Genomic DNA, 17,196 nt, shown 5'->3' with positions numbered 1-17,196 from the left:
CTGGGGGGAACAGTTTGGAGATGGGGGGCCAGTAAGGAGATGGGGGGGGGGGGGGGGGGGGAGGAATGGGGAGGTAGGGGTAGTTGGTAGGTCAGAGGGGTGGGGCTGTAAACGAGAGTTAGTCGGTCTTGTGGGCTGGTCGGGTGGTTGGGGTGGTGGTGGGTATTTGGCGGATAGTCAGAGTTGAGGGGTTGGTGGGCGCTGGGGAAGTTGGGGGTGATGTGTTAGGCAGGTTGGTTCGACGTTGACTGCAACTGGATGCAGGGAAGCTAGAAACAAACGTCTGACACTGGAGATGATCCAACACGGTTTTATTTAACTATGGACTGCTGTGCAGGTTCAGCTGTGGGTTGACACTCTACTAATCCAACTGATGACCTCTTACTGGCTTGACCAGACTTACTAACTACCGCATGGTAATAGTGCTGACAAACTTGTGCACTCTGACTGTCTCAGTGTCTGGGTCCCGAGAGAGCGGGAGCCTTAATGCCCTGTGGGCTTTATAGTGGTGGTGTCCTGTCTGGTGATTGGTTGTTCTGTGTTGTGTGTTCATTGGTCATCCTATGTGTTAATCACTGTCTCTCTGCATCTCAGTATATACATGAGTGGATATTATGACCGGGGGGGGGGGGGGGGGGTTTGATGGGTAGTGGGGGATGGGCCGGTAATCATGCGTGGGGGTGGGAGATTGGGTGGTCAGGTGCTTGGGAGGGATGTGGAGTGGGGGATTTTGGGCGTTGGGGAAGAGTTGAAGTTGGGGTGCTGGGAGTCGGGGGTGTAGTTGGGAGTCCGATGGAGGGGTCGGGGGTGGTCAGTATTATAGTTAGCTCGGGGTTAGAAGTGATTTTGATCCTTCTAGCAATTCCCGAATATGCTGCTCTGAGAGGCAGAACCATTCAAAGGCTCTGATTTTACTGTGATGGTTCCCAGTGCAGGGTCATTGCCCGATCAAAGTGGAAATTTTCAACAGTATTCCTATGCAGTCCTCATGTGGGGAATTTCAGGGTCCGTCAGCACATCTTCTGGGGTGCCTCCAGGTTATAGCCCACCCCTGTCCCCCCCCACCCCCCCCCAACACAAACACACGCACACATATACACACACACAGGTTGGAAGATCTGGGCCAATATTTATCTTTTCCATCTTGTAAATACAGTTGTTTCATAAATCCTTTTGTCAGGAGAGTTTGACCATGACATTCCTTTTGCTACCAACAATTCTCGATAACGGACTGTCTTCTTTCTCACACAGAGCGGAAACAAGGTGGTTCTGTCCTCTACTCCACTGGAAAACACTTCAATAAAGATTGGCCCTGCCAGGAAGCTGAGCTTCAGGGGCAAGATGGCGCGACGTAGCAAAAAGGGTCGAAAGAAGGATGGCCAGGACAGGTAAGTTTCATTTAGTGCACCATTTCTAAGGATATAGACAGACATAAAATATAACTTCCTCACCTTCCAGGACAGTCAGGGCTGGAATAATAACAGCCAGCCACCCCTTTTTATAGGATGCCCCGATACAAAAAAAATCAAAATAGAACACCCCCCCGCCCCCCCCCAATTGAACTCCACCCACCCCCCCAAACAAAGGACACCGCCCCGCCAACACCACACCAGCGACTATGGAACACCCCCCTCACGAAAAAGCCCGACGTAACACCACTTCCCTCCCTTCAGAACAGCCGCCCCCCACAACTCACCCCCCCCCGGAACAGCCTCCCCCACCCACCCACCGGCATTGCCCCTTCACACTGCCCTCTGACATTGCCCCTGAACACTGCCCCATGGCATTTCCCGGGCAATGGACCCCCCCTCTCCACTGAGTGATGCACTCGCCGGAACTTCTCTGGATTGCCAGGTGCACATCGTGGGTGACCTGTCGTGATTCACGGCAAGTTGACATGCACAACGTGGCAGCAGGGAGGGGATTATTAGGCACAGAGGCTTGATGATTACATGTTATTGTATTCTAATCGAGCCCCTGGTGTTCAACGTCGGGATTCACGTTACATCATTGGCGGGGCTGGTGGGGAACAATCGCAAGGAGAAATCCCGCTGGTGTGAATCACATTTTGGGCCTCCCACCAGACTGTCCGCTTCCAACGCTCATCCCGCCTACCAAAAATGGGAGAAGAAAATCCCCCCAATAGTATCTGTTCAATGAGACATTAGTTGCCAAAGGCAGCTGGGTGAAGTATGAGATTCCTCGCACTGTGAGGTCGCAATCTCAGTTGTGTCGTTAATAATAGTCCTGCAGTCAGTACCAGGCCCTGTGCCAAGGTGAATGTTCATTATTGAACATCATTATTGAACATCAGTATCATTCCGCGAGATGGATTGATGGTGTGGATTCAGTTACCTGGTCGTCGTTGTCACGTATTAATTCCAGATAATCTCTGCTTCCATGTGTCGCCCAGGACTGCGAGCATTATTTGCCGGCTGTTGTGTTGCTAATTGGCAGATGCCCCGCCATTCGATGGGGGAAATTTCCATCCTGTGCTGGCGGAGGCGTGCATCTCACAGGCTGCACAGCCAGCTTTTCTGTCCAGATCATTGAAATCTGGAAGCGTGGCCCACAGCCAACACCCCGGGGGCAGGGCCATGTCAGGCCGGAACAAGCCGGCAGCCAGGAATTCCGAGATCAGGGTGCCATTTTTGAAGGGTGGGTTTCCTGCGCCTGGTTCCCTTCTTTTAAAAGAGCCTGCGGCAAACATGGGTGCAAAATTGCAGCGGCTCTTCTGATCCTCTAACCTGATAAAGCGCTCAAGAGTAATGGCAGATATCTTACGTGAATCGGACATCTGGACTGCAGTAGTTTTTGAAACTGCTGTCATTTTTCTGCCTTGACTGTCTTGAGGCCACATTTATTGCTCTTTCCAAGTGACCATGAGAAGGTGCTGATGGTCTTTCTTCTTCAGTCCCTGTGGGGTATGTACACCTACAGTGCTGTCAGAGAAGGGCAGCACAGTAGCACAAGTGGATAGCACTGTGACTTCACAGCTCCAGGGTCCCCGGTTCGATTCCCCGCTGGGTCACTGTCTGTGCGGAGTCTGCACGTTCTCCCCGTGTCTGCGTGGGTTTCCTCCGGGTGCTCCGGTTTCCTCCCACAGTCCAAAGACGTGCAGGTTGGGTGGATTGGCCGTGCTAAATTGCCCCTAAGTGTCCAAAAAGGTTAGGAGGGGTTATTGGGTTACGGGGATAGGGTGAAAGTGAGGGCTTAAGTGGGTCGGTGCAGACTCGATGGACCGAATGGCCTCCTTCTGCACTGTATGTTCTATGTTCTTAAGGCGTTCTAGGATCTTGATCGGCAACAGTGAAGGAAATTGGAGGTGATAGTATTCTCGCAGCATTGCTGCCCTGCTCCACCACTATGGTCCAGCATTGGTGCAGTAGCACCAATGCAGCAGCGCCATTGCTGTGGTTTCTAATCAATGGTGATTTTCAAAATTAAGTACTCACCAGGGGAGCGAGTATTTTGAAAGTGGAAATGACAGCAAGTATGCTGACACTTTATGATGTAGATACTCAAATCTTTGGGAAGATCGGGTTGGGACCCATAGAGCTCTATTTGAAGCAAACAAAGCTTGAGATTCAAGATGCTTACTCAAGTCAATAAAGCCACAAGATTCCACAGGTTCTGAGCAAACAAAAATAAACTTTATTACACAAGGTCAGAAAGATAAACTCTTTACAATATCTAACTAATACTCTGACCTTCAGGATAAATATGAGGTACAAGCCAATTGTGATCCAAAATACCACACTACACGATAAATGGCAGATGTGACCAAGGCGGAGTCCATGGATTTCTCAACAAACCACCCAGATGTCAGTAACACTGCCAGTCAACCAATCTCATTGAAACTCTGTCACTGTCAGGAGAGGTTCCAGTCTTCACCTTCGAACATTAAATGTTGGAATTCTCTCCAAATGTTGCTTGACCTCAGGTGGCATCAGCAAAAGCCCATCTCACAGGGTTTCAATCTCACCTTCTGAGATTCCGTTCCCATGGTTCACAATGCACTCAAATACAAATTCACAAGCACAATTTCAGCTCTTTAGCCGTGCCAAGCAGAAGCCTACTGCTCCAAAGGTATACCTTTGCCCCAATGGCCTGCAGGATGAGATCACCAATGTTTGGCTGCCATCTTAAAGTCTGCTCCCCCCTATCCATTTTCCTGTTTTCTGCGTATTTCCCTGTCCTCCTTTTGTAAGTATAATGGAACTTATTCCTGTCCCTCTCCCCTCTCTGGGACTTACAATTTCAGAACACATCCCTGTCCCCTCTCCCTTTGGGACCTATCTCTTACCCGTCTACCTGTCAGCTGCTTGAGACACTTGCCTACATCATGTTGCTCTTCTTCAGGGACCTGACCTGCAGATTCATAGCATCTGCTAATGCACACGTGCATTGTACCCAAAATACTAAAAATGCAGAGCCATGTCTGTGCAGCCCCCTCCCTGTCTGTACATGTGTAGCCCACTCCCTGTCTGTACATGTGTAGCCCACTCCCAGTCAGTACATGTGTAGCCCACTCCCGGTCTGTACATGTGTAGCCCACTCCCTGTCTGTACATGTGTAACCCACTCCCAGTCTGTACATGTGTAGCCCACTCCCTGTCTGTACATGTGTAGCCCACTCCCAGTCAGTACATGTGTAGCCCACTCCCGGTCTGTACATGTACAGCCCACTCCCAGTCAGCACATGTGTAGCCCACTCCCGGTCTGTACATGTGTACTCCACGCCCAGTCTGTCCATGTACAGCCCACTCCCGGTCTGTACATGTGTAACCCACTCCCAGTCTGTACATGTGTAGCCCACTCCCGGTCTGTACATGTGTACTCCACGCCCAGTCTGTCCATGTACAGCCCACTCCCGGTCTGTACATGTGTAACCCACTCCCAGTCTGTACATGTGTAACCCACTCCCAGTCTGTACATGTGTAGCCCACACCCAGTCTGTACATATACAGCCCACTCCCAGTCTGTACATGTGTAGCCCACTCCCGGTCTGTACATGTGTACTCCACGCCCAGTCTGTCCATGTACAGCCCACTCCCGGTCTGTACATGTGTAACCCACTCCCAGTCTGTACATGTGTAACCCACTCCAGTCTGTACATGTGTAGCCCACACCCAGTCTGTACATGTGCACTCCACTCCTAGTCTGCACATGTGTAGCTCACTCTCAGTCTGTACATGTACAGCCAACTCCCGGTCTGTACATGTGTAGCCCACTCCCAGTTTGTACATGTGTAGCCCACTCCTGGTCTGTACATGCACACTCCACTCCCAGTCTGTCCATGTACAGAACACTTCCAATCTGTATATGTGTAACCCACTCCCAGTCTGTACATGTGCAGCCCACTCCCAGTCTGTACATGCACACTCCACTCCCGGTCTGTACATGTGTAACCCACTCCCAGTCTGTACATGTGTAGCTCACTCCCAGTCTGTACATGTGTAGCCCACTCCCAGTCTGTACATGTGTAGCCCACTCCCAGTCTGTACATGTGTAGCTCACTCCCAGTCTGTACATGTGTAGCCCACTCCCAGTCTGTACATGTGTAACCCACTCCCAGTCTGTACATGTGTACTCCACTCCCAGTCTGTACATGTGTAGCCCACTCCTGGTCTGTACATATGTAACCCACTCCCAGTCTGTACATGAGTAGCCCAATCCCAGTCTGTACATGTGTAACCCACTCCCAGTCTGTACATGTGTAACCCACTCCCAGTCTGTACATGTGTAACCCACTCCCAGTCTGTACATGTGTAACCCACTCCCAGTCTGTACATATGTAACCCACTCCCAGTCTGTACATGTGTAGCCCACTCCCAATCTGTACATGTGTAGCTCACTCCCGGTCTGTTCGTGTACAGCCCACGTCCAGTCTGTACATGTGTAGACCACTCCCAGTCTCTACATGTGTAGCCCACTTCCAGTCTGTACATGCACACTCCACTTCCAGTCTGTACATGTTTAGCCCACTCCCATTGTGTACATGCACACTCCAATCCCAGTCTGTCCATGTACAGCCCACTCCCAGTCTGTCCATGTGTAGCTCACTCCCAGTCTGCACATGTACAGCCCGCTCCCAGTCTGTACACATGTAACCCACTCCCAGTCTGTACATGCACACTCCAATCCCAGTCTGTCCATGTACAGCCCACTCCCAGTCTGTACACATGTAACCCACTCCCAGTCTGTACATGTGCAGCCCACTCCCAGTCTGTACACATGTAACCCACTCCCAGTCTGTACACATGTAACCCACTCCCAGTCCGTACATGCACACTCCAATCCCAGTCTGTCCATGTACAGCCCACTCCCAGTCTGTACACATGTAACCCACTCCCAGTCTGTACATGCACACTCCAATCCCAGTCTGTCCATGTACAGCCCACTCCCAGTCTGTACACATGTAACCCACTCCCAGTCTGTACATGTGCAGCCCACTCCCAGTCTGTACACATGTAACCCACTCCCAGTCTGTACATGTGCAGCCCACTCCCAGTCTGTACATGTGTAGCCCAATCCCAGTCTGTACATGTGTAACCCACTCCCAGTCTGTACATGTGTAACCCACTCCCAGTCTGTACATGTGCAGCCCACTCCCAGTCTGTACATGTGTAGCCCAATCCCAGTCTGTACATGTGTAACCCACTCCCAGTCTGTACATGTGTAACCCACTCCCAGTCTGTACATGTGTAACCCACTCCCAGTCTGTACATGTGTAGCCCACTCCCAGTCTGTACATGTGCAGCCCACTCCCAGTCTGTACATGTGCAGCCCACTCCCAGTCTGTACATGTGCAGCCCACTCCCAGTCTGTACATGTGCAGCCCACTCCCAGTCTGTACATGTACAGCCCACTCCCAGTCTGTACATGTGCAGCCCACTCCCAGTCTGTACATGTGTAACCCACTCCCATTCTGTACATGTGTAGCCCACTCCCAGTCTGTACATGTGTAGCTCAATCCCAGCCTGTACATGTGCAGTCCACTCCCCGTCTGTACATGTGCAGCCCACTCCCATTCTGTACATGTGTAGCCCACTCCCAGTCAGTACATGTGCAGCCCACTCCCATTCTGTACATGTGTAGCCCACTCCCAGTCAGTACATGTGCAGCTCACTCCCAGTCTATACATGGGCAGTCCACTCCCAGTCAGTACATGTGTAGCTCAATCTCAGTCTATACATGGGCAGTCCACTCCCAGTCTGTACATGTGTAGCCCAAGCCCAGTCTGTACATGTGTAGCTCACTCCCAGTCTGTACATGTGTAGCCTAATCCCAGTCTGTACATGTGCAGTCCACTCCCCGTCTGTACATGTGTAGCCCACTCCCAGTCTGTACATGTGTAGCTCACTCCCAGTCTGTACACATGCAGTCCACTCCCAGTCTGTACATGTACAGCCCACTCCCAGTCTGTACATGTGTAGCTCACTCCCAGTCTGTACATATGCAGTCCACTCCCGGTCTGTACATGTACAGCCCACTCCCAGTCTGTATGTGTACAGCCCACTCCCGGTCTGTACATGTGTAGCCCACTCCCGGTCTGTACATGTGTAGCCCACTCCCAGTCTGTACATGTACAGCCCACTCCCAGTCTGTATGTGTACAGCCCACTCCCGGTCTGTACATGTGTACTCCACTCCCAGTCTGTATGTGTAACCCACCCCCGGTCTGTACATGTGTAGCCCACTCCCGGTCTGTATATGAAACCCACCCCCAGTCTGTATGTGTGTAGCCCAATCCCAGTCTGTACCTGTGTAACCCACCCACTGTCTGTACGTGTGTACGCCACTCCCCGTCTGTACATGCCTATTCCACTCCCAGTCTGTACATGTGTATTCCACTCCCAGTCTGTACATGTGTACGCCACTCCCAGTCTGTACATGTGCAAAAGCTCCAAATCCCATTCGGGAACAAAGCTCCCAATCTACTTGCTCAACGTAAAGTTAAGTATAGTTTTCACAACAAAAACATGTTGTCCCTGGAAAATTGCAGCTTGAAATTCCTGTTTACATGCTTGATGCTGGATTAAGTCGGACGTCACTAACCTACGCTGGAAACCCTGCAAGAGAGAATAAGGAAAAGGTGGATGAAATTGCAGAATCGTTTTACGGAGGGCAGTGACATTATTAAAATGTTCTGCACTACTCAGTTTGAAACCAGATTATTCACCAAAGTATAAAGTCACATTAATGTTTGCGGCATATAGAACAAGATCTTTGTAGTAATCCATGGGAGGCAGGAGTTCCGTCACCACACCAATATTTATTTACAATAACGATGTTACAGGAGCAGCTACAAACAGTGCTGCTAGCAGTCCAGTCAACTTAAGACTGGCTCACAAAGCCTACACAGGTGATTATATGGGCCCCCTCAATGAGCTATCATTGAGGGAGCTCATACTCCAATTGGCCAACCAATAAAGCCAATTGGAGTTCATTACAATCGTAATGTTAGCTGCCCCGCAGCCTGTGCTACATTTAAAATCTTCAATCTTTGCTATGTTCGCTGTGTTTGCAGGAAAAGCCTGGGCCTTGGTTTTCCCCTTTGAGGGAAGCAAATTAATGAAATGTTACTTTTGCTGTTGACAGGAAGAGATCACATTTGCAGAAGTCCTCCAAGCCGACACGGGCGATGCACACAAGCAAAAGCTTCTCGTCTTCCCTGCAACAGCCCCTTTCGTCTGGCGAAAGTGTTCCTGGATCACCCACTCTCAGCCTATCTCCAGGCCCAGCAACTCCTTGTCAAACCCCTGCCCCCGAGCTCCAGCCAGGTGACGAAGCAATTCATTCCGCGGTTGATTTACTTTTCTTCGGTTGGGATTGTGGGGCAAACGAGCCCCATTTTTGTTACGGTTAACTGCATGTTTCTTTATCTTTTTCCCCATCCCTGGGTTGTAAACGGTTCAAATTTGTCCCTGAGCGGACTTCACAGTAGAGACAGAGTTGCGGCTTCAATTTAAAAAGCAGACACACACGGACATAGTTTTGTAAAGGTCAATGAGTGAAACTAACTCTCGACTTCCGGTTGCGGCTATGACCAGCTAAGTCGCACATTTGGCAGCTCCTGCGACAAAGGTGTTTAAGGGCCGATTGGAGGGCCCCGACGGTACTGTAAAGACGAATCCCGGTGGGGGAAGGCTCCCTGAGGAGAGTGAGACCAACTTTATGGTCGGTACTCGGAGTGGGGCGACAAAAAAAGCAGCAGCAGCTCCCCGAAAAAAGCGGGGGAAGAGGACCAAAATGGCGGCCGGTGGCGCGCTAGAAGATTGGAGAAAATGGGCGGAGGAGCAGCAGGCCGCTCTCCTCCGGTGTTTTACGGAGCTGAAAGTGGAACTCTTAGAGTCCATGAACGCGACGACCACAAGGCTGATGGGGGCCCAGGCGACCCAAGAGGCGTCGATAAGAGAGCTGCAGCAGGAGATGGCGGTGAGGGAGGAGGAAGCCACGGTCCTCGTGGGAAAGGTGGAGGTGCACGAGGCACTCCACCTGAAATGGCAGAGCCGCTTTGAGGAGCTGGACACTCGAATGAGGCGGAAGAACTTGAGGATCCTGGGCCTAGCAGAAGGCCTGGAGGGGCCTGATCTCCCGAAATATGTAGCGGAGATGCTGAGCTCCCTGATGGGAGAGGGGGCCGGTCCATCGCCCCTGGAGCTGGAAGAAGCATATCGGGTCATGGCTAGGCGGCCTAGGGCAAACGAGCCCCCGAGGGCGGTGCTGGTGCGATTCCAGCGTTTCTGTGATCGGGAGAAAGTGCTGAGGTGGGCCAAGAGGGAGAAAAGCAGCAAATGGGAGAATTCGACGGTGCGGATATATCAGGACTGGAGTGCGGAGGTGGCAAAGCGGCGGGCCCGGTTTAACCGGACGAAGGCGGTGCTGCACGCAAAGAGGATCAAGTTCGGAATGCTGCAGCCAGCGCGTTTGTGGGTCACCTACAAGGACCAGCACCATTACTTTGAGACCCCAGAGGAGGCATGGACTTTTGTTCGGGAGGAAAAGCTGGACCTGAACTAGAACTTGGGAACGCCGGCGGTCGAGGCCGCCCGAGTACCCTTGACTGATCAAGTGGCCCATGTCTTTCTTAGGCCAGGTCGGAACTTGGTTAAAGTTGATGGATCGTTTGGTTTCTTTGAAACTTGTGTTATGGGGGGTTTCTTTGTTCCTTTTTGTGTGTCTCTTCCCGTTGCCAACTTCCCTTAATTATTGTTGTTGTAGGGGGGGCCTTTTTTTTTTTTTTTTTTACTTTTTTACTGCTTTTTGATCTGTTCTTTAAGGGTTATGGTTACTGTTCTGTTCGATGGAGGGTGATGGTTAAATACGTTATTATTGGGTAGTTATTTAGTTATGCAGGCATAGTTATGTATTTATGTATTTATTTGAGATTTGTTATTTATATTGTTATATTGTTAAGTTGGGGAGGCGGGACGGGGGGGTGCAAGTTGGTTATGCGTGTTTTCTTTTTCTCTTTTTTCTTCCTCTCGTTTTAAGGGGGCTTTTTTATGGGCTTGGATGGGGACGGGGGTGGAATTGAAGATGGCGGGGTAGGGTGTGGCCGGGCGAAAGCGCGGGCTTTCCCCTGTTTCCCGCGCGCGGGACGGAGGAAGGGGGAGGAGAGAAGAGTGGGGTGTGGCCAGCAATGGCGGCTTTTCCCGCGCTGAAGCGGGGTCAGAGAGGGATGGCAAGGGGGGGGGAGGCCCCTCCCCCCCCACATCGGGAGGAGTCGGAGTGTGGCAGGGGCAGCCGGGTCAGCGAAAACCAGCTGACTCTCGGGAGTACGATGGTGGATACACCGCGGCTAGGAGGGGTCCTAGCCAGGGGGGGGGGGGGGGGAAGGGGGGTTAGGGGGGGATACCGGGTTGCTGCTGGAAAGGCCGAGGACGGGAAGGGAAGAACGGGAGGAGAGAGGGGGAGGGGCCATCGCCATGGGGAACGGGTCAGAAGGGGAGGGTCGACCCGGGGCGAACAGGGGACAGGACATGGCTAACAGACAGGGGAAAGGGACGGGTCGCTCCGCGACCCGGTTGATTACTTGGAACGTGAGGGGGCTGAATGGGCCGGTCAAGAGATCAAGGGTTTTTTTCACACCTAAAGGGACTGCAGGCGGATGTGGCAATGTTGCAGGAGACTCACTTGAGAGTAGTAGACCAGGTACGCCTGAGAAGGGGGTGGGTGGGACAGGTGTTCCACTCAGGCTTGGACGCAAAGAACCGGGGGGTGGCGATTTTGGTGGGAAAGAGGGTGTCGTTCGTGGCGGCGCAGGTGGTAGCAGATAAGGAGGGTAGGTACGTGATGGTGAAGGGCAGGCTGCAGGGAGAGAATGTGGTGCTGGTGAATGTGTATGCCCCGAATTGGGATGACGCGGGTTTTATGAGGCGCCTGTTGGGCCTCATTCCGGGTCTGGAGGCAGGGGGCCTGATCATGGGGGGGGACTTCAATACAGTGCTCGACCCTGGGCTGGACAGATCGAGTTCCAGGACGAATAGGAGGCCGGCAGCGGCAGAGGTGCTAAGGGGGTTCATGGAGCAGATGGGGGGGGTAGACCCTTGGAGATTTGGCAGGCCAAGGGCGAGGGAGTATTCTTTTTTCTCCCACGTCCACAGGGTGTACTCCAGAATAGACTTTTTTGTACTGAGCAGGGGGCTGATTTCGAGAGTGCAGGACACGGAGTACTCGGCCATTGCGATTTCGGACCATGCACCACACTGGGTAGAGGTAGAACTGGGGGAAGCACGGGACCAGCGCCCGTTGTGGCGCCTGGATGTGGGGCTGCTGGCGGACGATGAGGTGTGCGGAAGGGTCCGGAAGGGCATTGAGAGATATCTGGGCACGAACGACACGGGCGAGGTGAAGGTGGGGGTAGTCTGGGAGGCCCTGAAAGCAGTGATCAGAGGAGAGCTGATCTCCATAAGGGCACACAGAGAAAGGAAGGAGAGGCAGGAGAGGGAGAGACTGGTGGGGGAACTTATAGAAGTGGACAGGAGATATGCGGAGACACCAGAGGAGGGGCTGTTGAGGGAGCGGCGCAGTTTACAGGCCCAGTTTGACCTACTGACCACTAGGAAGGCGGAGACGCAATGGAGAAGGGCACAGGGCGCGGTCTATGAGTACGGGGAAAAGGCGAGCAGGATGCTGGCGCACCAGCTGCGCAAGCGAGATGCAGCCAGAGAGATTGGGGGAGTGAGAGAGAAGGGAGGGAACGTAGTGCAGAAGGGGCAAGAGGTGAACGGGGTCTTCAGGGATTTCTACAGGGAATTGTACCGGTCTGAGCCGCCCAGGAGGAGGGGGGGAATGGAGAACTTCCTCGATAGATTGAGGTTCCCAAAGGTCCAGGAGGAACGGGTGGAGGGGCTGGGGGCGCCGATAGAGCTGCAGGAGCTAGTTAAAGGGATAGGCCAGATGCAGGCGGGGAAGGCGCCGGGGCCGGATGGGTTCCCGGTGGAATTTTATAAGAAGTATGTGGACTTGGTGGGTCCAGTGCTGGTGCGAGCCTTCAATGAGGCGCGAGAGGGGGGGGTTCTGCCCCCGACAATGTCACAGGCCCTGATCTCCTTGATCCTGAAGCGGGACAAAGACCCTGTACAGTGCGGGTCCTACAGGCCTATCTCCCTCTTGAATGTAGATGCCAAACTGTTGGCAAAGGTCCTGGCAACCAGAATAGAGGATTGTGTGCCTGGGGTAATCCATGAGGACCAGACGGGGTTCGTAAAGGGACGACAACTTAACACAAATGTCCGGAGACTGTTGAATGTGATTATGATGCCAGCAGTGGAGGGGGAGGCTGAGATAGTGGTAGCACTGGATGCGGAGAAGGCATTCGATAGGGTGGAGTGGGAATACCTGTGGGAGACGCTGGAACGGTTTGGGTTTGGGGAGGGATTTATCAAGTGGGTGAAGCTGCTGTATTCGGCCCCGATGGCGAGTGTGGTTACAAACGGGAGGAGGTCAGAGTATTTTGGGCTCCATCGAGGTACCAGGCAGGGATGCCCCCTATCCCCCTTACTATTTGCATTAGCGATCGAACCGTTGGCGATGGCACTGAGGGGTTCAGGGGGGTGGAGAGGACTGACAAGGGGAGGGGAGGAACATCGGGTATCACTCTATGCGGATGATTTGTTGTTGTATGTGGCAGACCCGGAAGGGGGAATGCCGGAGGTAATGGAAATACTAGCGGAGTTTGGGGACTTTTCGGGATATAAATTAAATGTGGGTAAAAGTGAGGTCTTTGTGATACACCCGGGAGATCAGGGGGAGGGAATTGGGCGGCTCCCCTTTAAGAGAGCAGTAAAGAGCTTCAGGTACTTGGGGGTGCAGGTGGCAAGGAACTGGGGGACCCTCCACAAGCTGAACTTTTCAAGGCTGGTGGAGCAGATGGAGGAGGAGTTCAAGAGGTGGGACATGGTACCGCTGTCGCTAGCAGGGAGGGTGCAGTCAGTCAAAATGACGGTCCTCCCGAGGTTCTTGTTTCTGTTCCAGTGCTTGCCCATCTTTCTCCCCAGGGCCTTCTTCAAGAAGGTAACTAGCAGCATTATGGGCTATGTGTGGGCACATGGCACCCCTAGAGTGAGAAGGATTTTCTTGGAACGGAGTAGGGACAGTGGAGGATTAGCGCTGCCCAATCTTTCCGGATACTACTGGGCGGCGAACGCATCGATGGTGCGCAAGTGGGTGATGGAGGGGGAGGGGGCAGCTTGGAAACGTATGGAAAGGGCGTCCTGCGGCAATACAAGCCTGGGGGCGCTAGTAACGGCACCATGGCCGCTCCCCCCCACAAGGTATACCACGAGTCCGGTAGTGGCGGCCACCCTTAAAATCTGGGGGCAGTGGAGGCGACACAGGGGGGAAGTGGGGGGTCTGATGGCGGCGCCACTGAGAGGGAACCACAGATTTGTCCCGGGGAACACTGGCGGGGGATTCCAGAGCTGGCACAGGGCGGGCATCAGGCAACTGAGGGACATGTTCATAGAGGGGAGGTTTGCGAGCCTGGGAGAGCTGGAGGAGAAATTTGAGCTCCCCCCGGGGAACACGTTTAGATACCTGCAGGTGAAGGCATTTGCCAGACGACAGGTGGAAGGATTTCCCTTGCTTCCCGATAGAGGGGTGAGTGATAGGGTGCTGTCAGGGGTCTGGGTCGGAGAAGGGAAGGTCTCGGACATCTACAAAATAATGCAGGAGGTGGAGGAGGTATCGATAGAGGAGCTGAAAGACAAGTGGGAAGCGGAGCTGGGAGAGCAGATAGAAGATGGGACATGGGCGGATGCCTTAGAGAGGGTCAATTCGTCGTCGTCGTGCGCAAGGTTGGGCCTCATCCAATTTAAGGTGCTGCACAGAGCCCATATGACGGGGACTAGGATGAGTCGGTTCTTCGGGGGTGAGGACAGGTGTGTTAGGTGTTCGGGAAGCCCTGCGAACCATGTACATATGTTCTGGATGTGCCCGGCACTGGAAGAGTTCTGGGAGGGGGTGGCGGGGACGGTATCGAGAGTGGTGGGAACCAGGGTCAAACCAGGGTGGGGGCTAGCGATTTTTGGGGTTGGGGTGGAGCCAGGAGTACAGGAGGCAGGGGAGGCCGGAATATTGGCCTTTGCGTCCTTGGTAGCTCGGAGAAGGATCTTGATTCAGTGGAGGGACACAAGGCCACCAAGTGTTAACACCTGGTTAAACGACATGGCAAGCTTCATCCAATTGGAAAGAATCAAATTCGCCCTGAGAGGGTCGGTACAGGGGTTCTTCCGGCGGTGGCAGCCCTTCCTTGACTTTCTGGATCAGAGATAGGAACTGGAGGCCGAAACAGCAGCAACCCGGGGAGAAAGGGGGGGGGGGGGGGGGAAGGGAGGGGGGGGGGGATAGCAACGAAGGGAGCACGTCAGCGGGGGGTCGCGGGCAATGACTGCCCGAGGCCATCGGTAGAAAGGGAAAAACGGTTTGGTTGCTAGACTGGTAGCGCGGGGGGGGGGGGGGGGGGGGAGGGGGGGGGGAGGGTGGGGGGGTGCGCGCGGGGGAGGGCGTGGGGAGGATTTTCCAGGGGGGATTTGTTGTGTTATAATTTAAAATGTAGTAGGGGTAAATGTTTGTATCGAAAAATTTCAATAAAAATTATTTAAAAAAAAAAAAAAAAAGAAACTAACTCTCGCTTTCTTATAGGGACCAACTCGCCTCTGAGCACTTCCCCTGGATCCAGTGCTCCAACTTCACCAGCTGGGAGCGTCAGACCCTGCACTCTCCATGGGCTGGGTCCCAAACCCAGTAATCAGCGTTACAAGGCTGGCCGGCGGAAATCTATCAACAGTATCCCACCCTCCCCTCTGGCATGCACATCATCACCAACGCCCCAAGTGCCCTCTCCACACCGCTCCCCATCTCCTTTACCAGGCTATTCAAAGAACATCCAGGCGTACCCTGGCAAGATGCTGTCGCCCCCAACCACCGTTAGGCATTCGATTCGAGCCCGCGCTGGGGATTCACCACGATCGCCGCTGTTGAAACGTGTGCAGTCGGCAGAGAAGCTGTCGGCTGCCTATCTTGCCGATAAGAAACAGAGTGGCTCAGGAAAACAGGCGGCAACACCTCCCGGTGAAGGAATAAATGAAACTTTGCAGAAAGAGTGCGGAAATCTGGGTGAGGTGGGCGAGGACCAAAGTTTACCCGGCGGGCAGGGTCCAGGAGAGAACTTGGGCCACGATCCTGTTGGAACTCAGAAGCTAAGGGAGTCGACGGCCGAGAGACACGAGAACGACCAAGACAGAGTCGTAATGAAAAAGCTAATATGGTCAGAACGGCGTGATTCATTTAAAAAACAAGAAGCAGTCCAGGAGGTGAGCGTTGACGAAGCTGATGTAACAACTGTTGCTGTTGAGTGGGAAAGAACGAAGAAAGGCGGAGTGAGTGGAGGGAGGGAGGGAGCAGGCAGAATAGAGGAGAAATGTCCGGAGTATAAAGCAGCAAGGGTGAAGGGGAGCTTTGGCTCTGACGCAACATCTGAAGAAGATTCCGATCTCAAAGAACCCTCCAGCCTGAAATCAGTGCCACAAATCGAAGTTCATAAGTCAGAGATGGAAAGTTATCAAAGGGGAGCTGTGGAATGGACATGTCATGCGACCAGTCCCATTCAAGGCTTGGGTCAAGATCCTATTGGACAGTTCTCAGCAGGAGGCTCAGAAACGAGCAGCATGCGGAAGCAGCGGGCGCCAACGCTGAGGCCAGAGGGCCTGGTGTTGCATGCCGAGGTGGAAACGATGGCCACCACGCTGGGTGCTGTACGTCGCCCACATCAGTCAGATTTACTCTGCTGTCAGGGAAAGACTCAAAGCTCCTTGAGGACTGAAGGAAGTCCACCAGAAACCGGGCACCACAGAAAGGAGGCACCGACACGCAGCAGGGAGGGTGCCATGTGCACAGACACTAAACTGCAAAGCCAGTCTGAGAAACAGGAAGCGCACGAGGAGAACACAATTGTTTCAAACGCCCCAGCCAGGAAGTCAACACGAAATCGCAAGAAAGGAAGAGTTAAAGACTGAACTGCAGAGGTGCCAGCCCAGAACAATTGGAAAACGTTACATTCAAGATGGATTTGAGGAGGGGGGGGGGGGGGGGGGGGGTGGCGATCTTAATGTTAGTGCAGTTTTTGTAATGCAGCAAATTACAAAACTGCCAAATGCTACTGTCACAGTGATGGAAAGGATGCATCAGGATTGGCTGAGAGTTTGAGTCACCCATGTATTTATGACAACATAAGACATTTTTCAATCCCGCAGGTTTACACAAGATTGGATAACAATGTGTTTGGTACATCTCAGCACAGAACTATTGAATGTGTCTACAACCAAGGATACAACATTGTGAGAACTAAAAATATCATCCTAATTCTCATCAATGAAAGCTAAATTCATCATTGTACACACTTTGATAAAGTAGTGTGTAACGCAGCCAAGGATCTGACCCCAGTTGTGCAACGTGATCACTTAGACATCATGTGCACTTGTTGGTGAAGTGTGGAGTGGCTGTTTGAGGCCAATTCTTTGTGACCCATTGATAATCAGAAAGTAAAACAGCAGCTGGACATTCCTTGGGAGAGTTTTCAGTATTTCTCATCCCAGTTAAAGGTTTGCTAGACTTCTGACCTTGTTACAAACTTGAAAAGTGAAATATTAATGGTTGACATCTGTTGTAATTTAGAAACTCCACTCAGT

At 52.7% G+C, this 17,196-nt stretch overlaps 1 protein-coding gene across 2 annotated transcripts in view; it reads left to right on the top strand.

The window, feature by feature from the left end:
• LOC119953077 (microtubule-associated serine/threonine-protein kinase 3-like) overlaps positions 1-16,602 on the top strand; it is a 119,461-nt gene extending 102,859 nt beyond the window's left edge. For both annotated transcript variants that reach the window (XM_038776900.1, XM_038776899.1), the window contains 3 exons: positions 1,252-1,388; positions 8,603-8,784; positions 15,152-16,602. In XM_038776900.1, coding sequence (XP_038632828.1) covers positions 1,252-1,388; positions 8,603-8,784; positions 15,152-16,524 — 1,692 coding nt within the window. In that variant the 3' untranslated portion in view covers positions 16,525-16,602. The remainder of the gene's footprint in view (positions 1-1,251; positions 1,389-8,602; positions 8,785-15,151) is intronic.
• The last annotated feature ends 594 nt before the right edge of the window (positions 16,603-17,196 follow it).

This window comes from Scyliorhinus canicula, chromosome 18, assembly GCF_902713615.1.
Source record: "Scyliorhinus canicula chromosome 18, sScyCan1.1, whole genome shotgun sequence".
NCBI classification, from domain to species: Eukaryota; Metazoa; Chordata; class Chondrichthyes; order Carcharhiniformes; family Scyliorhinidae; genus Scyliorhinus; species Scyliorhinus canicula.
Note: the sequence above shows the minus strand (reverse complement) of the source record. Positions and strands in the feature narration are given on the sequence as shown.